The sequence below is a fragment of the Rhipicephalus microplus genome, unplaced genomic scaffold (assembly GCF_043290135.1).
Source record: "Rhipicephalus microplus isolate Deutch F79 unplaced genomic scaffold, USDA_Rmic scaffold_14, whole genome shotgun sequence".
In the NCBI taxonomy this organism is placed as follows: domain Eukaryota; kingdom Metazoa; phylum Arthropoda; class Arachnida; order Ixodida; family Ixodidae; genus Rhipicephalus; species Rhipicephalus microplus.
The window spans coordinates 8,857,669-8,884,993 of NW_027464587.1; the positions used below are offsets into that span (position 1 = coordinate 8,857,669).

The following is a 27,325-nucleotide window of genomic DNA, read 5'->3' on the forward strand; positions in this document are numbered from 1 at the left end:
CGTTCTTCATTAGTATTCTGTCGCTTTCTTTATGGAGCACTATGTTAGCAGTTGATTCTCTGTAGATTTCTTCCAAGATGTGCTTTGTTGATGCCCTGATTTCGCAATGTCTGCATGACTGCCGATATTTCTACAGAATCAAATGCTTTCTCGTAATCTATGAAGGCTATGTATAGTCATGCCGTACTTTGAGCATTTCTCTATTACATGATTCATAGTCGATTGCCGAGTAGCCCGTTCGAAATCGTGCTTGTTCCTTTGGTTGATTGAATTTTAATGTCTTAATTTTGTTAGCAGTTACCTTAGTAAATAGCTTGTATACGACGGAGAGCAAGGTGATCGGCTTGTAATTCTTGAAGTCCTTGCCCTCTCCTCTCTTATGTATTAAGATTATGTGAGCATTCTTCTGAGATTCTGGTGCCATCCCTGTCAGGAGACACTTCGTGAACAGGGTGGCTAGTTTTTTTTACACAATCTGTTCTCCGTATTTCAGCAGCTCTGATGTTACCCTAGCCTCACTAGCAGCTTTGCCTCTCTGCATTCCTTCCATTTTCCGAGTTTTTCTGTCATTACTGGTCATTCATTGCCATTCTGTCATTCATGGCGTCAACGCTAAGGCTAGTTTCCTCAATAAGAGGCGAGTATCTGTTCTGAAGCTACACTCTGAATTTGTGTACTTACCCTCTCAATGCTAGCACATTGATTGCCTCTTGCATATCAATTTCCGACATTCCTTTCTTTAAATCTAGGCGAATTCGAGACCTTACCATTCTACAGTCACTGCATCGTATTTTGCCAAAAACTTCCACATCCTGCACGATGCCTGGGTGTGCACTCAGTATAACGTCCCTTTCGTTCTTACTTTCGCTATTAGCGCACCTCCATGTCTACTTACAGTTCCCTCGGTTTTGGTGGAATATATTCAAGATTGGCGAATTGAGTTTTGCGAATTCCACCAATAACTCCGCTCTGGCATTTCTATTACCAATGCCATAATCTCCTACTGCTTGGTCTCCAGCCTGCTTCTTCCCTACCTTAGCATTGAAGTCGCCCATCAGTACAGTATATTGTATTTTTACTTAACTCATTACCAATTCCATGTCCTCATAGAGGCTTTCAACTAGTGCGTCATCATGGCTGGATGCAGGTGCATAGGCTTGTACCACTTCATCTTGAATCTCCTACCGAGTTTAGTTACGATACCTACCACCTTCATGCTATATGCTCCATTTATGCTATAGTACTCGTCTATGTTACCAGCTATATTTCTGTGGATAAGGAGCCCCACGCCGAGATCTCTTCTCTCAGCCAAGCCACGATAGCAAAGAAGATGCCTAATCTGTAGCACTGCATAGCCTCATCTGTCCTCCTAACCTCCATGAGCCCTATTACATCCCATTTAACACCCTCTAGCTCCTCGAATAGTAGAGCTAGATAAGGTTCTAGCGTTAAATGTCAAGGTCACGTTCCAATGACGGCTAGTATAGACCCAGAGACTCTTACACCCTCTGCTACTTTGCAGATCTGACCACTGCCGTGGTCAGCTGCTGCGCAGCTGCGAGGGCTGAGGGCCGTGTGTTAATTGACGAATGCATGTGGGAGATAGTGGCCAAATACTGCACCAGGGTGGCCAATCCTTCTCTGGTGAGGGAGTGCGTTACCGGCGATGGTCCCCAATGGATTGCACCCCAGGCCTCTTAATGCAATTTCATTATCACGCCGATTTTTTTTTTTTAATCCGGTTGGGAACTGCGCGGCACCGGGATTCGAACCATAGACCTCTTGCACGTGAGGCTGATGTTCTAACCACTATGCCATCGCTGCTCCTAGGACAAGTCCATATCATTTCCATGTATAAAATCAAAACATCATTTCCTTTGTAATAGTCCCCACACATGGGAAGCGCAAAGAACCCCTAGTAGTTATTCGGATGCCTTGGGTTGTTTTCCTTGAGTGTTTGAAAAATATATATATACTGTGACGTGCTACAAAAGGTCTTCAATTCGGAAGGACTGAGCCGCAAGGAGACGCACCAAAAACTGGCAAGATGGCACGCAGCCCCAAAATATCGTCTTCCATTCTAGCGAGCAGCCATGGCTTGCGCTCGCCGTACCTAGCGGCCAAGTGACATTATTCCTTCTGTGAAAAAAAAAAAAAAAAAAAAATGGCCATCACTCTGATGCTCGGAAAGTACAAAGACAAAATCAGGGCGAACCAACAATACAGGCATATAAAAAAAAACAGCGATTAAGGTTCATGCGCAGTCACACTACCACTGGAAGTACGGCTTCAGTCGCACTACGTGCACAATCTCAGAGGAGTGCCTTCGCTGCCATGGCGAGAAGGCGCTGTCAGGGACTACTTCGTTCTCATCGCTCACGCCTCTCGACATTTTGTACGGTCCGAAGTAGCGACTGAGCAGTTTTTATGACAATCCCTGGCGTCCGACTGGAGTCCACACCCAAGCTTGATCGCCTGGATGGTATTCAACTTGTCGACGGCGAGCGTTGTAGTGGCATGCGTCTGTACTCTCCTGGTGTGTAATGCGCAGGCGTGCTTCTTCAGCGTACTGAGTAAGCTGCACAGCTTCAGGAGTGATCAAAGCGTTGCAATTTTGTGGAAGCATCGCATTCAGCATGGTCTAGACCTCGCGTCCATAGACAAGATGGAAAGGCATGAATCGTGTGGTTTCTTGGATGGCAGTATTGTATGCGTATGTGACTTACGGTAGCGCCTGGTGCCAGGTCTTATGCTGGACATCTACGTACATGAATAACATGTCAGCGATGGTCTTGTTGAGTCGCTCTGTCAAGCCGTTGCTCTGCGGATGGTATATCGTGGTCTTGCAATGGCTCGTGTAGATGAGCTTGAATACATCATGAATGAGCTGGGCCATGAATTCTGTTCCTCTGTGTGATTACGCACAACGGGGCGCCATGTCGAAGAACAATCTAGTCCATAAAGAATTGGGCGACATCGGAAGCCATAACGCGATGTAGTGCCTTTGTTTTGGCATACTTCCTCAAATAGTCGGTGGCTACTACGATCCACTTGTTGCCGGCAGATGATAGCCGAATGGGCCCCAGCAAATCCATTCCTATTTGATTGAATGGCACTCTAGGTGGTTCTATTGGTTGAAGCAGCCCTGCGAGCTTCAGTGGCGGGGATTCGCGGTGTTGACATTCCCGGCAGCTTTTCACGTATCGTTTAACAGATGTGGAAAGCTTAGGCCAGTAGTACGCTTGTCGAACTCGAGCGAGAGTTCGAGAGCAACCTAAGTGACCAGATGTGGGCTCATCGTGGCAGGCGAGAAGAATGTCGTCACGCATGTTAGTTGGTACAACTAGAAGATCGGTTCTCTCATTGCCGTTGGGAGTTTTTCATATACAGGACCGCATCTCCCTGACAGAACAACGAGAGACCTCAAGAAATAAATCGAGGTATGGAAGAGTTGCGTCCTTCAAGGTTTTCAATAAATGCGCAAATTTTGTCGTCTGCGCGCTGTCGTGTAATCAGATCCGTTGCAGTAAGGGCCCCAAGAAAACCACCGTCATCCTCGGTGTCGTGGCCACAAACTTCGACAGGTGCACACGACAATGAATCAGCATCTTCGTGCCTGCGACCCGATTTGTAGGCGATCGTGAAATCGTATTCATGCAGGCGAAGACTCCATCGTGCCAGTCGCCCACACAGGTGCTTAGATTGGCTAACCAGCACAACGAATGAAGGTCGGTCACTACCTTGAGGTGGCATCCGTAAATGTAAGGCCCAAATTTTACCGTGGCCTATACAACAGCGAGGCACTCTTTCTCTGACATGGAGTAGTTGACCTCGGCTTGGGAAAGAGTGCGGCTAGCGTACGCTATCACTCGCTCTGTGCCCTCTTGTTGTTGGATGAAAAAAGCACCAAGACCCACGTAGCTGGCATCAGTATGAATTTCAGTATCAGCATCTTGGTCAAAGTGAGCGAGGATTGGTGGTGTCTGCAAATGCTCCCGTAGTTCAGAGAAAACTGCGTCCTGTTCTTCCTCCCAGATGAATGAAACATCTCCACGAGTGAGTCGAGTGAGTGGTTCAGCAATCCTAGAAAAATTGGCTATAAAGCGGCGAACCGGCAGAGCCCTAGAAGGCCACGTACTGCCTTTTTATCCCGTGAAACAGGAAACGAGGCCACGGCGCTACTTCTGTCACGGTCTGCTCTAATGCCATCCGCACTGACAACATGGCCGAGAAACTTAAGTTCGTTGTAACCAAAGTGGCATTTTTCTGGCTTCAATGTCAGGTTAGAAGAGTGGGGCACTTCCAGCACATTCTGCAGATGCTTCAGGTGCTCCTCGAAGGTCGCAGAAAACATGACAACTACATCCAGATAAACTAGGCAGGTGTGCCACTTTAGACCGGTAAGAACAGTGTCCATCATTCTCTGGAATGTCGCAAAAGCAGAACAGAGGCCAAAGGGAAGCACTTTAAATTCATATAGGCCATCCGGTGTAACGAAGACGATTTTCTCACGATCTCGTTCATCAACTTCGATCTGCCAGTAGCCACTTTTCAAGTCTATCGATGAAAAATACTTGGCCCGCCACAGTCTGTCGAGGGAATCGTCAATGCGAGGCAGCGGATAGACGTCTTTTTTAGTCACGCTGTTAAGTTTCCTGTAGTCCACCCAGAAGCGCAGTGATCCCTCTTTTTTCTTGATGAGCCCGACCGGAGATGACCAAGCACTCTTCGAAATTTAGATAACGTCATCTTGCAACATCTGTTCGACTTGAGCATTTATCACGTCACGTTCCATTGCCGAAACGCCGTAAGGATGTTTTAAGGGCAAGGTGTCGCTATACGTAATTATTCGGTGTTTGGTGATCGGTGTCTCAAGAACCTTAAAGGTGGACGCGAAGCACTCTTTAAACCGATACAGCAGTTCACGTAGCTTGGTCTATTGTTTTGAGAGGGTCGAGTTGACATCAACTTTTGCAAGTAGTTAAATCATGTCACTTGGCGTTGGTCGAAGCCCATCGTCGGTTGATGTAGATGCGAAGCATTCAGAAACGTCTGCTATAGGGTGGGCGAAAGTGATGGCGGTGCCACGAAACAGGTGTCGGTACTCGTTACTGAAATTAGTAATAAGTAAGACACAGTGTCTGTAATGAAGCGTGACGAGGTTGCGTACAGTGCAGGCACCTAGCGCGAACAAAAGCGCCAAGTTTGGAGGGGTGACTGGATCACTCGCTCGGCTCGTTCACGGCGATTGGGATTGGCCCAACTTGCCAGCAAGTATCGACGAAAGATGATGTACGAGGAAAAAGGCTCACGGTTTTCGTACCAAGTACGAGCGCCATCCTCCAAGCTGAAATACACGTTCCTCATCTTCTCGAAGTCGGTCCAACCAATATAATCGAAAAACCATTCGAACCCAGTCAGCCAGTCTTCGACATCCTCTAACACTGAACCCTGGAACACCTTCAGCACACGTGGCTCCTACAGCATATGAGGCGTGGCTGCCGTGGCTCCTACAGCGTATGAGGCGTGGCTGCATCGCTTTTCAGTGCGTTGGAGGCTGCAGCGCCATCCCTAGCGTTCAGGGGTGCGACAGACATCTCGGGAAGAGGTCCACACTCAGGAGGTAGTCCTCGGCTTGTGCGGTGAACAGGTGCTGTCACTGCAGGTACAGGGCTACCTGGAGGCGTTTGGAACATGGCTGGGGTTACCTAGCACCTCCACCAGTTGTCACGTGCTACAAAAGGTCTTCAACTCGGAGGAACTGAGCTGGCGGGAATACTCACCGAAAACTGGCAAAATGGCTGCTTCAATAATTAACAACTAACCCGAGCGCGCGCTGCTCCATTCTAGCGGGTAGCCATAGCTTGCACTCGCCGTACCTAGCGGCCAAGTGGCAATATATATATTATATTATATATATATTGTTAAGGCGTTTATTAGCCGGCAACGAGCGAGAATATACAATGGCGACAGTCACAGCCAAGCACGGGCTCTCAGCGCGAGCAGCATCCTTGTTGGGTAGCCCCACTAGAAGGTACTCAAGAGTTCGACCCATTTCATAGTTCGGAGGCTTCGCTACAATTACCCCGGGGTCGAAGAGGGAGCCGCCTGGCGACCTAACAGCTTGTTATTATGAGTGGGTTATAATAAGCCTTCAGGCACTCCACGTTGACGATGTCTCGCCCACGGCGGCACATGTCCGCAGATTGTTCAACGGGTTCGATCAGATAGTTGACGGGTGAGGTGCGCTCGATGACACGGTAGGGGCCTTCGTATTTGGGACGTAGTTTGGAAGAGAGGCCAGCGGCAGAGGTCGGGATCGAGAGCCATACAAGCGCACCAGGAAGGAACGTGGGCTCAGAAGTGGTGGAGCCATCACGGATACTCTTCTGCTGCTCTTGCTCTTGCGTCGTAAAAGTCTTGGCAAGCTCGCGACACTCTTCAGCAAGCCTGGCTGTCTCGGAAATAGGTGTACACTCAGATGGATCCGGCGTGTATGGGAGCATCGTGTCCATGGAGTGCGACGGGTGCCTTCCGCACAGCAAGTAGAAAGGTGAAAAACCAGTCGTGCTCTGAGGGGCGGTGTTGTAGGCGTAGGTGACGAAGGGCAGTATATTATCCCAATTAGTGTGGTTGGCAGCGACGTACATAGAAAGCATGTCGCCGAGGGTGCGGTTAAAGCGTTCGGTGAGGCCATTCGTCTGTGGGTGGTAAGCAGTAGTTTTGCGGTGGACAGAATGGCACTCCGTCAGAATGGCTTCGACGACTTCCGACAAGAAGACACGGCCTCGATCGCTGAGAAGCTCTTGGGGTGGTCCGTGGCGCAGTATAAATCGATGCAGCAGGAAGGACGCAACATTGCGCTCAGCAGCCGCAGGGAGAGCGGCGGTTTCGGCGTATCGCGTTAAATGGTCAACGGCAACGATGGCCCAGCGGTTACCAGCCAACGTCAGAGGAAGCGGTCCATACAAATCGATACCTACGCGCCCAAAGGGACGGTCAGGGCAAGGTAACGGTTGTAGACTGGCGTACGCCATGTGGGCTGACGGTTTACGACGTTGGCAAGTGAGGCAAGAGCGAACGAACTGCTGCACATAGCGGTACATCCGGCGCCAGAAGTAGCGTTGTCGAATGCGATGGTAGGTTTTGAATACCCCAGAGTGCGCGCATTGCGGATCAGAATGGAAGGATTCACATATCTCCGACCGCAGACTGCGGGGTACCACGAGTAACCACTGCCGGCCGTCGGCGTCGTAATTGCGTCAGTGTAGGAGGCAGTCACGAATGGCGAAATGGCGAGCTTGACGACGCAATGCACGCATGGATGGCGTTGCGGATGGATCAGAGAGAATGTCGATGAGCGGGCCGATCCAATTATCCTTTCGCTGTTCGGCAGCGATGATGTCAACATCAATGGCAGAAACAGCAGCCGAGGATACTGAGCAGAGCACATCACCTTCAGGCAGAAGGGAGCGCGAGAGGGCGTCGGCGTCAGCATGCTGGCGTCCGTTGCGGTACAGCACGCGGATATAGTAGTCTTGTAAGCGAAGAGCCCAACGGACGAGACGGCCTGAGGGATCCTTCAATGATGAAAGCCAGCATAGTGCATGATGGTCGGTGACGACATCGAATGGGCGACCATACAAATAAGGTCGAAACTTTGTAAGAGCCCAGACGATCGCCAGGCACTCTTTCTCCGTGACGGTGTAGTTTTTCTCGGCTCTCGTGAGCGTACGGCTTGCATATGCTACGACATATTCAGGGAATCCGGGTTTTCGCTGCGCCAGGACAGCGCTGAGGCCTACTCCGCTGGCGTCCGTGTGAACCTCCGTTGGGGCTGTAGGGTCGTAGTGGCGTAGAATGGGAGGCGACGTCAACAAATGGCGGAGCTTCGCGAACGCGTCGTCGCACTCGGATGACCACGAATTGAAGGGCCCGTTGCTTCCAAGGAGCTTCGTCAGCGGCGATATGATCGTGGCGAAATTTCGTATGAAGCGTCGGAAGTATGAGCACAGGCCCACGAAACTACGCAGTTCTTTGACAGATGCAGGTTTGGGAAATTCGGCCACGGCCTGAAGCTTGGCAGGATCAGGAAGAATGCCGTCTTTGGACACGACGTACCCCAGTATGGTGAGTTGCCGCGCTGCAAAGCGGCAGTTTTTCAGATTAAGTTGTAAGCCGGCATTGCTCACACGTGCGAAAACTTCTTTCAGACGTTGGAGATGCGTGGAGAAATCCGGAGCAAAGACAATGACATCGTCGAGGTAACACAAGCACGTGTACCATTTCAAGTTGCGCAGAACGGTGTCCATCATGCGCTCAAAGGTCGCAGGTGCATTACATAGACCAAACGGCATGACGTTGAACTCGTACAAGCCGTCTGGCGTGACGAAGGCGGTCTTTGGACGAGCGTCGTCAGCCATGGGTACTTGCCAGTACCCCGAGCGCAGATCGAGAGAAGAAAAAAAATCGGCTCCATGAAGGCTGTCGGCTCCATGAAGGCTCCATGAAATCGGCTCCATGAAGGCTGAGCGCTGCGTGTCGTGTGTGTTGCTCTGGTGTAAGTGTGTGTGCTTGTGTGAGTGTTTGCGTGAGTCGAGGTTGCGCCAAAATTTCTAAGTATATGATGTATAACCAACTAGCCCAACAACAAGTTTTATTAAGCTATCCCAGTTGCTCTGCCAGTAGTCCCTGAGGTTTCGTTTGAGAGACGGCTTAAGATCAAGGGCCGGGATAGATATGGGTGTAGTGGCAGTGCTATCGTGGCCGGATGCAGCAAGCTGATCCGCCATCACGTTGCCTTGGATCTCGCGGTGCCCTGGCACCCAGCACACTACAACATGTTTGAGCGTGTAGAGTGTGCATAAAGTGGAGTGAAATGAGACGAGGACAGGGTTTTTTTTTTTTTTTGTCTTTTAAGATTGTGCAGAGCCGTTACCACACTGAGGGAGTCCGTATAGATTACTGCTTTTTGTATTTGTAGTTGTTTGATGTGTTTAGCAGCCACAAGTATAGCGTAAGCTTCTGCTGTGAAGATACTTGTGCCTGGATGTAGAGGGCCAGCCTCCGAAAAGGATGGGCCGACAGCAGCGTAGGACAAGGAGGAGTTAGACTTGGAGGCATCTGTAAAGAACTCAAGACTTGAGTATTTGTGTTGAAGTTCCTGGAAGTATGTTCGGATATGGGCAATAGGCGCATGTTTTGTAACTTCTAAAAAAGACACATCGTAGTCTACAGTCTGCCACTGCACCGGTGGCGGGTATGCTACAGGAGCCATTAAACTATGTTCAAGTGACACTCCAGTTTCCTCAGCCAGACCCTTCAGGCGAACTGAGAAGGGCTGCCTCATCGAAGGCCTGTTTTGAAACAGAATGGAGCTCGACAAATCATTAATAGTAGAGTATGAGGGGGGCTTCTTGTCTGCTTTCACCTTAAAGAAATATACAAAGGACATATAAGTTCTCTGCAGATGAAGCGACCACTCATTTGACTCAACGTAAAGGCTTTCTAAGGGGCTGGTGCGGAAAGCAGCCGTAGAAAGGCAGATGCCCAAATGGTGCGCGGTGTCCAGCATCTTCAAAGCACTTTGAGTCGTAGACTGATAAACAACGGCCCCATAATCTAAGCGGGTGCGAATGAGGCTTCTATACAGATTCATGAGACATTGCCTGTCACTACCCCACATAGTACGTGACAACACTTTTAAAACATTCATGGCTTTTAAACATTTTGTTTTTAAATACTTGATGTGCGGTACGAAGGTCAACTTGTTGTCCAAGATTATGCCTAAGAATTTATGCTCCTCATTAACAGACAGACGTTGACTGTTCAGTTCAATGTCGGGTTCTGAGTGCATGCCTCTCTTTCGGGAGAACAAGACACATGTTCTTTTTTGTGGGTTCAGTTGGAATCCGTTTTCCTCTCCCCATTTGGAGACCTTGTTTAAACCTAACTGAACCTGCCGCTCAAATTGCTAGGTTGCATGACTTCAAGCCAAGCTGGACGTCATCGACATACGTGGGATAGAACATGGCACGGGGGATGGACAGGTGCAAGGAATTCATTTTGATAATAAAAAGTGTACAGCTAAGTACACCACCTCGCGGTACTCACGTTTCTTGCACAAATATTTGGGAGAGAATACTGCCCACACGGACACGGAATTTCCGATTGGACAAGTAACTCTCGATTATGGAAAGCATTCTACCGCGTACACCCAGGTGAGACAAGTCTCTTAATATGCCAAAACGCCATGTTATGTCGTAAGCCTTCTCGATATCGAGAAACACTGAGAGGAAGTATTGTTTGTGGACGAAAGCGTCTCGGATCTGTGCCTCGATACACACCAGATGGTCGGTGGAGAATCTACCCTCTTAAAACACACACTGGAACTGGTCAAGCAGATTGTGTGTTTCAAGGAAATGTAAAAGTCAGCGGTTTATCATTTTTTCAAAAAGTTTACAAAGGCAGCTGGTTAGTGCGATGGGCCTATAACTTGAAACTGGGGAAGGGTCCTTGCCCTGTTTCAAAATAGGGACAACAATAGCCTCTTTCCAGTAAGCAGAGATGGTGCCAGAAAGTCAGATAGCATTGTATACAGAGAGTAAAGTTTTCCGTGTTTTGAGCGGCAGGTTTTTCAACATTTCATACGTGACACGGTCGTAGCCTGGGGCAGAATTACTGAAATAGTTTAGTGATGTTTGTAGCTCAGCTAAGTAGAAAGGTTGGTTGTATGCCTCGTGATTTGATGATATATGGTGTTTTTGGCGCAAGGGCCATTTGTTGGCCAAAGAGCGCCATTTCATCTTACTAAAAATATGGACAATGATTGTGATAAGCGGCTGTATAAGGGCCATAAAATTCCTCGCGGTAAGGCGGGTAAAAACATACAAGTAATAAAATCATGACCATGCCGTGAAAGGTGTGTGTGGTGTGAATAGATGACAAAAGTTGGTGATAATAAGACGATGGTGGATATGTATGGCATTAGCACAAGTGCCTCACTCGTTCATACCCTTGCGTCCAAGGGCCGTGAGGCAAGTGCTTTCCTGTGTAGCCACCGCAGCAAAAACCTCTCTAGAGAGGTCGTGCTACGGTATGCCCGGGTATATGATGTGAAAATTATGAATTTCCTTTAAAAACGCTAATAATGATTTGTGACTAAAAAGCGGTTCCCTACCGACGAACATTGCAGGGTGTAAAGGTATATGTTGTCGGGAGGATAGTGGGAAGTGTTGTCTTCTTAGAGTGTCTAAATGTTTACATTGAATTAAAACGTGAAGAACTGTTAATGTCTCACCACATTTATCACACAATGGTGGATCACCACCGGATAAAAGATGTGTGTGTGTCGTGTATGTGTGTCCTATCCTGAGTCTTGTTAGTGTTACCTCTGTTAGACGTGATTTTGATACTGGTGGCCAATGGCCAAGGTGTGGCTTGATAACGTGTAGTTTGTTTTGTGTGTGTGTATCCCACTTGCTCTGCCAGTAGTCCCTGAGGTTTAGTTTGAGAGACGGCTTAAGATCAAGGGCCGGGATTGATATGGGTGTAGGGGCAGTGCTTTTGTGGACGGATGCAGCGAGCTGATCCGCCCTCACGTTGCCTTGGATCTCACGGTGCCCTGGCACCCAGCACACTACAACATGTTGTTTGTGTGTGTAGAGTGTGCACAAAATGGCGTAAAGTGAGACAAGGGCTGGGTTTTTTTTGTTTTTTAGGACTGTGCAGAGCCGTTACCACACTGAGGGAGTCTGTATAAATTACTGCTTTTTGTATTTGTAATTGTTTGATGTGTTTAGCTGCCACCAGTATCGCGTAAGCTTCCGCTGTGAAGATACTTGTGCGTGGATGTAGAGGGCCAGCATCCGAAAAGGATGGGCCGACAGCAGCGTAGGACACAGAGGAGTTAGTCTTGGAGGCATCTGTGAAGAACTCAGGACGTATGCCTCGTGATTTGTGCACTTGTATTCTAGTTTCTGCTTTTCTATTCTCGCTTTATATCTTTGGAAAGCTTCAGTATAGTGTGACGAGCTAGACACTTGCTCGTATGTGCACCGAGGAAGTTCGCCTGATCTTCCAGGCTGTCACCCTGTGTGTTTACGAGTGGGAGTGAGTGTACTTCTCTTCCTGCTAACCTACGAACCATGTTCCAGACTTGAGCCTCTTGTGTATATGAATTTATCCCTGATAAAAACTTGTGCTAGCTTTCTCTTCTCGCCTGCCGACGCGTTCTTCTGAATAGAGATTTTATTTTCTTAAAGCTCAAGGTTTTCCGCTGTCGGCAAGTTCCGCAGCAACCTCCATGCCCTGTTCAGTTCCTTTCGCGCATTCTGACACTCAGTGTTCCACCACGGGACGTGTCGTTTGCTGGGCAGTCCAGATGTTTGTGGAATGCACTTGGCTGCTGCGTCTGTAAGAAAAGCCGTGAAGTACTGCACAGCTTCATCTATGCCTAATCTGCATATGTCAGTCCAACTTACGTGAGTAATCTTTGAAATTGTTCCCAGTTGGATTTGTTTACCAGCCATTTGGGAACATGTGGAGGACATTCATATATTATTGGTGTACTCCAAACTAAAGGAAAATGGTCACTTCCGTATGGATTATTTATGACTTTCCGCTGAAGTAATGGTACAAGTGAAGAAGATGCAATACTGAGGTCTATGGAAGAGCAAGTTTTGTTGGCAAGGTTATAGTATGTCGCCTCTTTCCTATTCAACAGACAAGCACCTGATGAAATGAGGAATTGTTGAATGAGACGACCTCGTGCATCACAGCGAGAGTCACCCCACAGACCATTATGTGCACTCAGGTCCCCAAGGACCAGATAAGGTTCAGGTAGTTCGTCTATTAAAGACTGGAGTTGAAGTTTTTCAAGACGGTGGTGCGGAGGTATGTACAAAGAGCAGACAGTGACGAGTTTGTTTAGAATAACCGCTCGGACAGCCACCGCCTCGAGGGAAGTTTGAAGGGGTAATTGTGTACATGCTATACCTTGACTAACTATAGCCGCTACACCACTGGATGGTGGCATGGCATCATCTCTATCCTTTCGGAAGATTACGTAGTTACGTAGATTACGTAGCGAGGGGTGGTGTGGCGTTGCACCCTGACGCGCCGCATCAGTATATGTAGCGCCGTAAAATGGCGACACTCTTCGTCTTGCTTCTTTGAATGTGATATTTTTTTTTAATTTCCAATGTGATGATTTCTTTATCTTTTTTTCCAAAATGAACAAGACCGTGAGTATGCGGCATGATTTCCGCCACAGTTCACACAGTGTGTTCTTCGCAATTTTCAGAATTGTGGCCTGACACTCCACATTGTGCACAAGTTTGGTGACCGCGACAGCTTTGTGAGTCGTGGCCATACCTCTGGCATTTAAAACAACGACGTGGGTTAGGTATGCATGGTCTGATCGACGTCTTCGTGTACCCAGTTTGTATAGTTTCTGGCAAATCACTGGAGGCGAATGTTAGTATAAGGAGTTTTGTTGGTGTTTGCTTGTTGTCTCTTCTAATGATGATCTTTTGTACATTGGTCACATTCTGACTTCCACCCCTTCATAAGTTCCTTTTCGGTCAAGCCGAGCAAATCAGCATCAGATACTACTCCACGGGTTGTGTTCATAGATCTGCGTGGCGTTACAGTGATCGGAGTGTCACCAAAAGTTGAAAGATTCTGTAGCTTCTCAAACTGTTCTTTTTCTCGAACTTCAAGGAGGAGGTCTCCGCTGGCCATTTTGGTAACTTTGTACTCGGCTCCAAGAGTTTCTGTGAGACATCTGACTACTACAAAGGGGGATACAGTTCTGGCTTGCTTGCTGCTTATCTCACTATGTATAACATGAAAATGGGGGAAGTTTTCATTTGATCGGTTGAAAAAGCCTAAGTCTTCGGTGCGTACGCGCTTTAAGGCTGTACGATCACTTAATAAAAAAAAAAAAGCTTTATGCATGCCAGTTTATATTTTCTTCAGAAGCGTTGGCGGCCACCCACCACGGAGCCCAACGAGGGGACGCTACAAGTTTGCGAATGCTAAAACCTGCTGACGCCAACCGTACAACACTACTATAACCCAATGCACCTAAACCAAGGTAGGCTATTTGCCCAGGGTTAACCCTAGCTGCCAGGAAGTTTGGAAGTAAACAGAATAGAGTAGAAGACAGGACAGATAAATAGTAAGAGATAAAGACGAAGATGTAGGGAGAGAGAGCTAGGAAAAGGTGACTGCAGATTTCCCCTGGGTGCGTCAGCCCAGGGGTGCCGTCTACGTGAAGCCGGGCCAAAGGGGTGTGCTGCCTCTGCCGGCAGGCCTTAAAGGTCCAATCACCCAGCGTCGGCTCACTCCTGAACATATTATTACGACGTGTATGTGCCGGATTGATAAGAGGGAATAGAAGTGTGGACTTGGGAAGAAGAAGATCTCTCGCCAGTTTGATCCGGTGCGGCCTCGCCATCCCAGCTTCCGTTCAATAAACTCCCGTACCCCTACTTCAGGCGTAACAGAGTGGTGGAGGTGCTGGGTACAGTATACGTCGACGAACCACGGAGCCACAGCTGTTCGAACTTCGCCGGAGCCGTCGTATTGCCGGTCTGCCACCGACACCAACTGCCATGGCCGAGAGCGAAGGTCACACCTTCTCAACCACACAAAGGTCAGTGCCAGCTGCACCTCGATATCACTATATGGAACCCCGCCCGTTTGCGGGAAGAGCAGGAGAAGATGTGGATGCGTGGCTGACACAGTACAAAAGGGTGAGCCGGTACAACTGCTGGGATGCCACCGACCAACTGGGAAATGTCGCGCTGTTTCTCACGGAAACAGCTCTGATGTGGTACGAAAACCACGAAGATTCCTTAACAACGTGGGATCGTTTCACTGAAGAGCTCAAGAAATGCTTCGGCGACTCTGATTCAAAAAAGAAGAGCGCGGAGCGCACGTTGGCTCAAAGAGCTCAGACTCCTGGAGAAACGTGTACCACCTACATCGAGGAGGTCCTGATGCTCTGCAAGATCATAGACCCGTACATGACTGAAGAGGACATGGTCGGCCACCTTCTGAAGGGTATAGCAGAGGACGTCTACAACTTTTTGATAGGCAGGGAAGACCTCACTTCCGTCTCCGCCGTCCAACGCCACTGCCGTACTTTTGAGAAGCTAAAGACCCGTCGTATTGCCCCGAAATTTGGTAGGCTGGCAAATGTAACAACGGTCGCCAGCGTCGACGTGAGCCCGCCCGCCGACCTTGCCGCCACTATCCGGACAATAGTGCGGGAAGAACTACAGCGACAAGACACACTGTTCCACGACACCATCCGTCATACGCCTACCTCTTCATCCTACTACCCGGCCCCGTCAGCTCCTCTGCCACCATCAGTATGTGTGACAGACGTTCGCGAAGCTAGGGCTTCGTGGCCACGCCGAGACTCATTCCCGTCTGACCAGCGGTATGACCAACGTCTTCGTCCCGGCCCCGCCCCACAGAGGCGCGCAGCTCCCGTTCAGCAATCTGCTCCACCCCGTTCGGTTAGGCGACCCTACACAGCCCAGCGCTCTCAGCAGTGGTTCGGCGAGCGACCCCTACCCATCTGCTACAACTGTGGCGTCGAAGGCCACATTGCCAGGTACTGTAACTACCGGCAGCCGCCGAGGTACGACTGCCCACCGAGATCCCACCTGTCCGACTTTGCACAAGCACCAACGTTCCCTGGAAGCGCATCTTACGAGACACCAAGGCCGCTGCGAAACCGTTCTCCAGCCTCTGACCGCAGTCTGACACCCCCGCCAGCCCCTCGCTCCAATCGGTCGCCGTCTCCTAGGCGCCGCTACCCTTCGCCGCCTCCGGAAAACTAGGCAGCGCGGCCGCTGGGGGTGAGGTCGCTGGTGATTCGCTGCAAGAAGAGATACCTCCACCGGTGCTTATGTTTAAAAACAAAGTGCAAGTTTTTGTTGATGGTGTACATACGATGGCTTTGGTGGACACTGGAGCCGCTGTGTCGATCATGAGTGCTGCGTTCAAAGCTCGTTTGGGAAGAAAGGTGACCTTTTTGTTGGAGAAAGCGATAACGTTCTGTGGCGTGGGCGGCAACTCGTTGTGTCCGATTGGTGTTTGTACCGCGGCAGTGTTACTGAGTGATCAAGTGTTTGTGACAGAATTCACGGTTCTTCCGCGGAGCACTCATGACATCATTCTAGGCATAGATTTCTTGCGAATGTGCGGAGCCACTGTAGACTGTCGAAATGGCGAAGTTATCATAAGTGACGCTGTTCCTCATGGACTTATCGAGAATTCGGGTACGGAAAGCGGTGCGCTCCGAGTCTATGAAGATACCGTTATCCCGGCCTTCTGTGCTGTGCGCGTTCCAGTAGCTTCTTCGCATATTAACGACAATAAGACCAGTTTCGATGCGCTAGTGGAGCCTTTCCATCTAAGTTGTATAAAGAAGAACACGTTGGTACCCCACAGCATAGTTTCAGTGAGTGAAGGTCGTTCAGACCTTTGGACAACGAATTATTCAAACGAACCGGTGCTGCTACCAGGAGGACTTAAGCTAGCGTCGTTTAAAGAATACTCGCCAACAACAGTAGCTGTCCTCAGTGACGTTCGACGGGATGAACAAGTGACCGCCTGCTCAGACAGTTCGAAAGTTTTACCTATGGTTGATAAGGCGCTGACTGCCGACAAGCGCAGAATGCTTGTGGACGTTTTGTTAAAGTACTTGCAAGTTTTTGATTTCTCCCAGAGTGACCATACGCCTTCCATTCCTCCATTTCGTATACGCCATAGGATAAATACAGAAACAGCACAGCCAATCCGACAAAAACCGTACCGAGTATCGCCGTCCGAGCGCAAGATAATAGACAATCAAGTGCGTGAAATGCTCCAAAAGGGCATCATTCAAGAATCATCGAGCCCTTGGGCAGCTCCTGTGATCCTTGTGAAAAAGAAAGACGGTACCTGGAGATTTTGTGTCGACTATCGCCGTTTGAACTCCATCACGAAGAAAGATGTTTATCCTCTTCCACGAATTGATGACGCCTTGGACTGTCTCCATTCGGCGTCATACTTCTCGTCTATCGATTTACGTTCAGGCTACTGGCAGATTCCCATGCATCCAGCGGACAAGGAAAAGACTGCTTTCATAACTCCAGACGGACTTTATGAATTTAACGTGATGCCGTTTGGATTATGTAATGCTCCTGCCACATTCGAAAGGTTCATGGATACCATTCTGCGTGGCCTAAAATGGAATGTCTGTATGTGCTACCTAGATGACATCGTGATCTTTGGGCGCACATTTCGTGAGCACAACGAACGCGTGGACATTGTTCTGGAATGCATTAGAAACGCTGGCCTTGTACTTAATTCGAAGAAGTGTCATTTCGGCGAGCGACAAACCTTAGTACTTGGGCACCTTGTGAACAAAGATGGGATCAGGCCTGACCCGAGCAAGACAGCAGCTGTGAAAGCGTGCAAACCACCTCGCTCAACGAAAGAGCTTCGCAGCTTCCTAGGCCTGTGCTCGTACTTTCGCCGATTTATTCCTGCATTCGCCGACGTTGCCTTCCCCTTGACCAATCTGCTACGTCAAGGTACTAGCTTTGAATGGACACATGACTGTGAGACGTCTTTCAACCAACTCAAGTTCTTACTCACATCGCAGCCCATTCTCCGGCACTTCGACCCTTCGGCGCCGACCGAAGTTCATACTGACGCCAGTGGCATTGGCATAGGTGCAGTTCTAGTACAACGACACAGTGGAAAGGAACATGTCATTGCGTATGCCAGCAGAACTTTAAGTAAACCAGAACGGAATTACACAGTGACTGAGCAAGAATGTTTGGCACTCGTCTTCGCTGTACAGCGATTCCGTTCATACCTGTACGGTCGCCCCTTTCAAGTGGTCACAGACCATCATTCCTTGTGCTGGCTTGTAAGCCTCCGAGACCCATCTGGCCGCCTGGCACGCTGGGCCCTCCGCTTGCAAGAGTATGACTTCACGGTGTCATACAAGAGTGGCAGGAAGCACGCTGACGCTGACTGCCTTTCGCGGATGCCGCTTACTACAACACTTTGCGATGCCGACAATTTCGATCACCTAATTGCGTCAGTGACTCCAGTATTCCCGGACAAGACCACCTTTGAAAATGAACAGCGGAAGGATGTCAGCTTGGAGCCATTATTTGCTGAAGCACGAGCGTCCACTTTGGCCGGACGCTTTTGCGTTCGTGAAGGATTACTTTACAAGAGGACCTTCTCGGCCACGGGTTCCCGCTTCTTGCTGGTGGTGCCACACACACTCCGTTCCTCCATCCTGCGCGCCATGCACGACGACGCAACTTCGGGTCACCTGGGAATGACGCGAACACTCCTTCGTACACAGGAGCGATTTTACTGGCCACGCATGCGCCAGTCAGTTGAGCAGTACGTGGCCAGTTGCACTCAATGCCAGACGCACAAATCAGTCACGACTGCTCCGGCTGGACTTCTACAGCCTGTGACGCCTCCCAGCACTCCCTTTGAGCAAGTTGGCATTGACCTCGTGGGCCCTTTTCCACGCTCGGCAAAAGGCAACCGTTGGATTGTAGTGTGCGCCGATTACCTGACCCGCTACTGTGAAACGGCCGCCCTGCCATCTGCGACTGCTGGCGAAGTATCCTCCTTTCTCCTGCACTCTATCATACTGCGCCACGGACCTCCTCGCGTCATAATAAGCGACCGCGGCCGTCAGTTTACGGCAGACGTTGTTGAGGAACTGCTCCGTATGTGTGGCTCGGAACTTCGTCATTCGACACCTTACCATCCACAGACGAATGGCCTTACTGAACGAACGAACCGGACACTGGTGAATATGCTTTCAATGTACGTGGCGTCCAATCACAAGAACTGGGACGACGTCTTACCGTTCATCACGTATGCCTTCAACACTGCCCAACACGAAACCACCGGCCACAGCCCTTTCTTCCTTCTTTACGTTCGACCCCCTCGTTATACCCTGGACACTATCTTTTCGTTTTATGACAATGACGATCCTTCATTAGCTGAAACACTATGCCTTGCAGAAGAAACTCGGCGTCTTGCCCGCCTGCGTACTATAGCATCGCAAGACCGCTCAAAGCTCCGCTACGACAGCAAACACCGCCACGTCACATATGAACCGGGAGACCTTGTAATGGTGTGGAAGCCTATCCGCAAGCGTGGCTTGTCCACAAAACTTCTCGCCCACTACACTGGCCCATTCGTTGTCCTTGAGCGCCTCAGTGCAGTAGATTATAAAATAGCACGACTGACAGCTAGTGGGAGACGATCAACCAAGACCGAGGTTACCCATGTGGCTCGCCTCAAAGCTTTTAGACTGCGGGACGATGCATGAAACGCGCGGTGCGCTTCGTCTGCGAAGGGGGAAATATTACGACGTGTATGTGCCGGATTGATAAGAGGGAATAGAAGTGTGGACTTGGGAAGAAGAAGATCTCTCGCCAGTTTGATCCGGTGCGGCCTCGCCATCCCAGCTTCCGTTCAATAAACTCCCGTACCCCTACTTCAGGCGTAACAATATGTATACAATCTGCAAGATATCAACAGCGAATATAGCTGGGAAAGTATTTTAAATTAATTTTCAAATTTGCATGAGCGACTGAATTCATAGCACTATAGACACACTCGAAGGTGACCTCGAGGTGACCGCCTAGTTCCCTCACGTCACCACGCTCCGGTCAATAAAACAAGTTACGATGACGTCATAGGCGCCATTTTTCTGTTGCAGCGTCAGTTCTCGCAGTCTATATTTCCAGGCAGCTGGTTGCAAGTGCGTGGCCGTGGTGCACGCTTAGACAGTTGTGTTTGGAGACATTACAGTCCCGTTTCCTATTCGAAGGTAATTCTTGATGCAAACCGCACGGAAGTGCATCACAGGCCGTGGCGCACGCTTAGACAGTTGTGTTTGGAGACATTACAGTCCCGTTTCCTATTCGAAGGTAATTCTTGATGCAAACCGCACGGAAGTGCATCACAGTTCTGTGTGCAGACGTGGTCAAAATCTACACACACTAGGTGGCGACAGTTGCACCCAGTTTTCAAACTCTCTCAAACCGAAACAGAAACACATTGATAATGAGGGGCCTGTAAATAATAATCTGTCCCCTGCTGCAGCAAACGATGTGCCATGTCATGACTAACAGGCCCCAGCAATGCATTGCATAAAAAAAAAACGCGAGGCTAAACTTTTTGTGTCAGTACCCCTTTAACAAGAACTCGAATATAAGGTCATTCCTCTGCGGTGTAAACAGTGCTGTTAATTTTGTCCCATCTAAATACAGGCTGGCTAATTCTCTTTTAGTTGTTCATTAAGATGTGTAAATTGTCATGAGCTACAAACATAGTTCAGGACCTTCTTCATATTGTATAAAAATGCAATTTTGCAAGGGGGAAACAATGTTGTGTTGCGCAACCCCTGGTGTTATGTTCACACACCAGTAGAGTTTCCTGTATATGCCCCTAGGCGAAGCTGAGCCTTCACTAGGACCATTCTTGGCAAACCAACCCTGTGTGTACGTGCCATTCGTGTGACCAGTGTATCACTGGCCAATCACCTTGTTTCCATTTCTTGAAATAACCACCAAAATGAGCGCGGGAGAGCATTTTCTTTTCAGCCACGCCAAATTTCGTCTGCGTGTCACAACTCTCCAAACGCTAGGCCTCTCCCTCGGCCTGATAGAGGCTTCGCCGAGTGATGCCACCCGTGCAAAATGCTGCTTCACATACGATCAGCGTTCCTTTTGAAGAGGTGGTCCAAGTTTTTTCTTCTTATATTTCTAGGGTCATAGAAATGCCATGCACTGCTCAAAATATTTTCCAATAAGCCAGTAACCTTTTTTTTTTACATCAACGATCATACTAGAGCTCTTAATTATGCAGCGTATACACAATCACCGATTGAAAAAGTGTGTTGTGTCCTGTGACTAGCGCTAACAGCCCTTTTCAAATGTAACTATACTTTTCTGCAAGGCACCAGTATACTGCAGCAAAAGTGGCTTAACGGGAGATGAGAGTCAAAAAACATAACTTTTTTAAAAAAACATATTGCTCATTTTTATTTGCTTTGACAAGTATAGTTACCCTACTTACATGACAAAAAAAACTGATGATTGCAACTACACTTGAAATAGGTTAAAATCGTTTTAAAGAGCACAAGATGGCTACTAAAAACTAAAAGAATCTCATTCTCTAAAGTCCCCTTGAAATTGTCACCTGGCTACTTGTTATTGCATTTCCCAAGAAGCGTTCGCTAAAACGACATGCTTAAAATAACCATGATTGCCAAGCTATCATGATGGAGAAAATCACCTCAAAAAATACACCTTTTCCGCATAGGTGACCCATCACTTATACCTTTAAAATTCGCTTTTTTTTTTCAATATCAATTTTTGAGCAACTTCTTGAACTTAGAAATCAGGTTTTGGATAAGTACTGATAGCCTAATCAGGATGAAATTCTGCCCACATATTCCTCAACTTGTGATGGGTGCAAGTATTTTCATAAAAACTTGATATCACCTGTATAATCATTGCAAACCTAAAATATAGTTAGTATTGGCTAAAATTCTAAGCATTTTCACTTGACTATTTTTCTTGTCCATTGAAAGGGCTTATAAACACTTTCTCAGTGGCATAAAAAGTGTCTAAAAGCAACTATACGTTACACATTGTCACATTACACATTTGAAATTAGCTTAAACACCTACATGTATAGCAAAAAATTTCCTTGTCCTGGGCTACAGATTAACACCACAATGTTTTTTTTTTTTTCCCCAAATCGCATCTCCCCTTTAGCAGCGTTCTGCTGGGCCAAGAAATTTCGAATCCCTAATCTCCCCCTCCCTTCCCCTGTTCCTTTAATTTCACGATGGGGCTGGGTATAAGGCTCAACTCCTTAGCCATCACTTCCTTCATTTCTTTCAATGCCAGTGCAAACGCTTGCTTCTCAATGGGAGCCGGCAGTCCACCTTAATTTAGAGAGTAGTTGTGATGAGACGCTACATGATGGGTAGTGCTGCTTGCGTCACACATGTTTCCGAGCGTTCTCCCCTGTAGATGCGTAGACGTTTTACCCACTCCAATGTCATATGTCTGTAAGATTTGTTGATTCAGGGTGCTTTTTTGTGGCTCGAAGCAATGCTGCCATTGCGTCACAGAGCAGCGCATGCGGAAGCATTGCAGTGATACTTTCGCATTTGTTGCCCGCATAGTGCCACGAATGGCAACACGCTATCTTAAAACATCAGATCATTTACAGAGCCAGCGAAACCGCCAATATTGTGAGCATGCATCATATAAGCAGGGCACCATGTATGCTTTTTCTTATTAACCCATTTTAACATAGGTACATAGGAGTCTATTGTATCCAGTTTTCTGCGACGTCAGTGGCTCTTATGATTTACAGTATGAATGCGCACGAGTTTGTAAGGTTGCGAGTACACATCACTATGAATGTGAGTAGTTTAGAGTGCGAATATATGAGAGTACAAGTGAAGGTAAGTGCAAAGCCAGAAGAAATTTGGGCGAGTCCGTATGAGTGAGTAATCTCTCTTTAGTGCCGACCTATAGTAACACATCAACGTGGTGCCAGCTTCTGCTAATTTGTACGGACAAGATAAATTAATATATGAACGAAATCCCAGCAGTGGAGGCTACATTAATACCATGCTTTATATCTGCCAACCGCAAAATGAAACAACAGGTTACTGCAGCACTGGTAACAGTACAATCACTTTAGAAAAAATACAAATTACATTTTTGAACAGAATCTGTTTACAACAATTTTAACACTGCAAACGATGCCGCTCTACACCACTTGCACATCACAAGCACACATGTGCGATGAACACACAAGTGTATACATGAAGCTTACTTTCATAGCACCAGTGCAAAAAGTGCACACTCAGCAGGAATTGTCCCACACAAGAAAAACTGTGCATACCCATTGATGCAGGCAAGACAATGCACTCTGGCAAGAAAAACGCAGCTACAACTCACAGAGCTGAGAAGGCGAAAGAGCTAATGCAACAGCTAGTGCAATAGCTAAAAATGTGCAATCTCTAGTGCCTTCATTTTGTGGTTCTACTTAGCCACTAGAAGCAACAGAAGTTTTATATTTTATAGAAGCTACGACAGCTGTTGCGCACGGCAAGGCTTTGGATGAGACTGGCTTTTGAATGCTAGGCCCACTCCTTCCGAAGCTTTTCTCTTCTTCACAGCTGCGCACGACAGACTGCCAGCACAGTACGGCAAGCAGATTAATATTTCTATAACAGCGATCCCAATTTATTAAGCCACTTTTTAAAATGCATCACGTACGTCTGCAGACACCTACTGCAGCACGTGTTTCAACACTGTCCCTAATTAAGGCTATGACCTCTGACACAAGCCTTGCCTTTTTGGAGGCAACATTTTGGTGCATGTAGGATAAAATCGTGCTTTCTTTTTAACATGATGGCGGAGAAAATTTTGTTTCGCACAATATGACGCATTTGGTGCAGGAGCGAGACCACTTTTTGCTACATTTAATTAGTCTATGTGGTCTCGTAGCCTCAAGAAAGCAGTTTCAACTTTCAGCAGCATTGTTTACTTATCGCTTATTGTTCACTTGAAATAGCATGTATAACAAACATAGAAGTAATTGTGACTCGCCGAAAAAATTGTCACTGTCCCACACCAGAGTGCACAGTCTGCTTTTAATAAACTGTGAAAGAGAAAAGATAGCATTTTATATTTTATTTTTGAGGGTGTAGAGTTGATGATGCAACGTGTTGAAAAATTTTTTTTAATATTCTTATGTTTCACGATGGCTATTCAATTTAAGACTTAGCTAGCACACTATTATGATGTTGCACGTCAATAACTACACAATATTGGAACTTCTGTGAGAGCAATTAGACTCTACATTACTGATTACACAACGCACCAGACTTGCACTGGGACCAGCTACGCTTAAGCTTCCCACTTTAATAAAGCGAAGGCTGGCTTTTTTGCTGTCCACATTCACAAGTGACATGGAAAGAAAATGGAGGACTTACTGGTTCTGTATGAGCTGGATTGTCAAGGCACTCTTTCCCACACCACCCGCTGCAACGAAATCGCAAGAATTAGTGCAATGAATATGCAACCAACATATTGATTTATTTGCATAATGTTAAACAGTATTTTGCAAGCTGCAAAAGAGAAAGACGCAGCACAGTCGCAGCAAAAGCTGGAAGAGTGGCTATTCCAGAGCTTTTTAAACACTCTTGACGGAACTACTACAAACTTACAAAGCACCCACTACACCATAAATCATCGTTTTTTTGTAATGCAGAAGCATTCACTATACCATCATTCATCATTCTTTGGAAAAGTATGGCACCTTCTACACACTTGTAAGTGTGTAGAGTAAGTGTGTAGAGGGTAAGTGTGTAATCGATGCTGTAACTTGCGATGATAAAGAATTATGCCTGCAGCTTTTGTGATGGCTTGGGCCTTCAACGACCCACTCCTTACGCCATTCACATTGTGTGACGCCAGGCTGCACCTTAATTCCCCGTCACCTTTACCAACTTCTCGCAGATTCTTGGGATGTATGGGACAGCGATGCTGCAAGGTTGTTTGGGGGAGGTTTCGGAGTTTCGCACGAGATTTCACCGAAGTAGGACAAGTCTTTCTGCGCTCCCAATCTTACCCCTTTCCTCGCTCCGCGCTTTTCGCGCACAGCCTTTAAGGCCTACAAATGGTGCCTCTTAGAGACAACCGGAAAGAACCGCCGCAGCAGGATGCTCTCACGGCTTCCCTGGTATCAACATCGGTGCCAACCCAGCAGCAAGAGGCACAATCCAAGCCTGCACGCTCCAAAAAAAAAAAAAACGCAGCCTCAAGAGGACAGCAGCCATCACACTGCCACCCTCTCCCCGGCTTTGAGCGAAGCGAAAGTGAAAACCTGCGCTTCCTCGTCTCGTGCCAGGGCCGTGGCTTCCTGCACAGGTTATTCTCCCAGCAGCAATCCCTCCTCTCGCCTCTCTAACATCACGGTTGCCAAGCAATCGGCGCCCGCCCCCAGCGCGTTGTCCGTGCTTTCAAGCACATCACCACGCCCAGATTGTCCCCACTTCATTGGCGACCATGACCGTTTGGTCACCATCAGTTTTCGGCCAATCGGGAAGAAGGCCAACTTCCTGGCTGCGTCGAGGGATGCGATTGCCGCCTTCCTCTCGGGGTTCCCAGAGTGAATTTCCGGCGCAACGTTGTTGCGGTCGACACCCTCCCTACTGCCGATCTGACCGCCCTACTTCAGGTCGGGACAATTTGCGACACCAAGGTTCGGGCCAAACAACTTGACCTAAACACCTGCGTCGAAGCGGATTTTGGAGTGGACCCAACGATCCCCTTCGAGGACCTCGCCGACAACATTGCGTCACCTGTGCCACTTGTGTCCGATGTCCGCAGAGGCAACTGCCTCACCCTCACCTTCGCGGGGAACACCGTCTCCTCGGATATATTGCTCTACAAGCAAAGGCGCCCTGTTCGACCCCGCCAGCCCCGGCCCCTGCAGTGCTCCTGTTGCGGCCGCTTCGGGCACGCAACAGCCACCAGCTCGCGAGACGAACGGTGCCTGTGTTGCGGCTTCAAGCACGCCCCAGGATCATGTGCAGCACACCCTCACTGCATAAACTGTGGTGGGAAGCATCCCGCAACCAAGCCGCGCTGCCCCTCTTGGGAACTCCAGCGCAGAACCGCGGTCATCATGGCCTCAACTGATGGCACCGTCACTCACCGCCAAGCCCTGGAACACGCTAGGACCCCCTTGCAGCTGCGCTACTATTATCCAGGGACGCTCCTTCCGAGATGCGCTCACCGGTACCGGCGGCACAGCTTCGGAGACCACCCCTGTTCCCACAACGAGTGCGCCTGTCGTCCCCACTTCAACGACAACGGCCTCGCCCTCATCGACATCGCAGTCAGCCTCTGCGGCCGTCACCACGTGTTCAATGGCGATGCAGACACCGCACCCCTTTGCGCAACCGCTGGTTCCTGCCACCGCTCCCAAGAATGCCACTACGGCATCGCCCGCTGCATCCAAGCCGCCGGCCTCTCCCAGCCCCTTCTCGGCCACCACAATGAACTTGCTGTTGCAATCAATACTTTCTGTGCTTCCGCTCCTCACAATGGACTGTGAGCAACGGAAATTTGCTGCTGCTGCTGCCGCAGATTACGCCTCCAATGAGCTCCGAGCAGCAAGGATAACCAGACTTCCCACGTGACTTTGGCCTCCCAGCTCTTCTTCTGCCCATGTTAAACTGTGAGCATCACTGTGCCCCCGGCTTTCTCGGCAGTCTTCTCGTTCGGCTGCATATTTCGCGAGTGTTTTCTTACGGCGATACGTGGGGCAGATCGAATGCGATTTTTTTTCTCCTTCCCTTATTTTTTTTTTTTCTTGTACTTCTTACCTTTCTGTTTTTTCCCACTACCCCATACTCCGTGCCAACCTGTTGAGGTGTCGTCGTAATGATAGACAGTTACGGGCCGCACTTTTCTCTTCATTTTCATTTACATAATCACATAGTAATAGTAGGTTTCATTGTTGACGATGATGTATGGTGTTTTATGGTGTAAGGGCCATTTGATGGCAAAAAAGCACCAGATCATGAGAAAAGTGATGTGCACAATGACTATGATAGGCGACTTTATAATGGTTTTAAAATTTCTCGCGCTAAGGCCGGTAAAAACATAGAAGTATCAAAATCATGACAGTGACTTGAAATGTGTGCAGTGAGAGTAGTGATGACGATATCTGGGGTTTAATGTCCCAAAACCACCATATGGTTAAGATAGATGCTGTGTAGTGGAGGTCTCCGGAAATTTCGGCCACCTGGAGTTGTTTAACGCGCACCCAAATCTGAACCCACGGGTTTACAGCATTTTCACCTCTATCGAAAATGCAGCTGCCGCAGCCAGGATTTGATTCCGCGACGTAAGAGTCAGCAGCTGAGTACCTTAGCCACAAGACCACCGCGGCAGGGCTGTGCAGTGGAAGTTAATTGTGAAAAAGTCGTGATAGTCAAAAAATGATAGGGATGAAGCCACCGCAGCAGCGACCTCTCTTCAGAGGTCGTTCTACAGAGCGCCTTGGTATACGACATTAAAAGTAGTATGCACGTCTGTTAAATATGCCAGCAATGATTGCAATGATTGATGTGTAAAATTGGTTCTTTATCGATGAACATAGATGAATGAAAGGGTATCTGTTGATGATAGGGCAATAAAAGGTGCATGTTTCTGAGGGCATTAACTCA

General features: G+C 48.3%; 1 protein-coding gene across 1 annotated transcript in view; it reads right to left on the reverse strand.

Moving 5' to 3' along the window:
* The window catches only part of Ras85D (GTPase ras-like protein 1), a 314,926-nt gene that overhangs the window by 232,339 nt on the left and 55,262 nt on the right, over positions 1 to 27,325 (reverse strand). Inside the window, exon 2 of the mRNA XM_037432124.2 lies at positions 24,080 to 24,128. Coding sequence (XP_037288021.1) covers positions 24,080 to 24,128 — 49 coding nt within the window. The remainder of the gene's footprint in view (positions 1 to 24,079; positions 24,129 to 27,325) is intronic.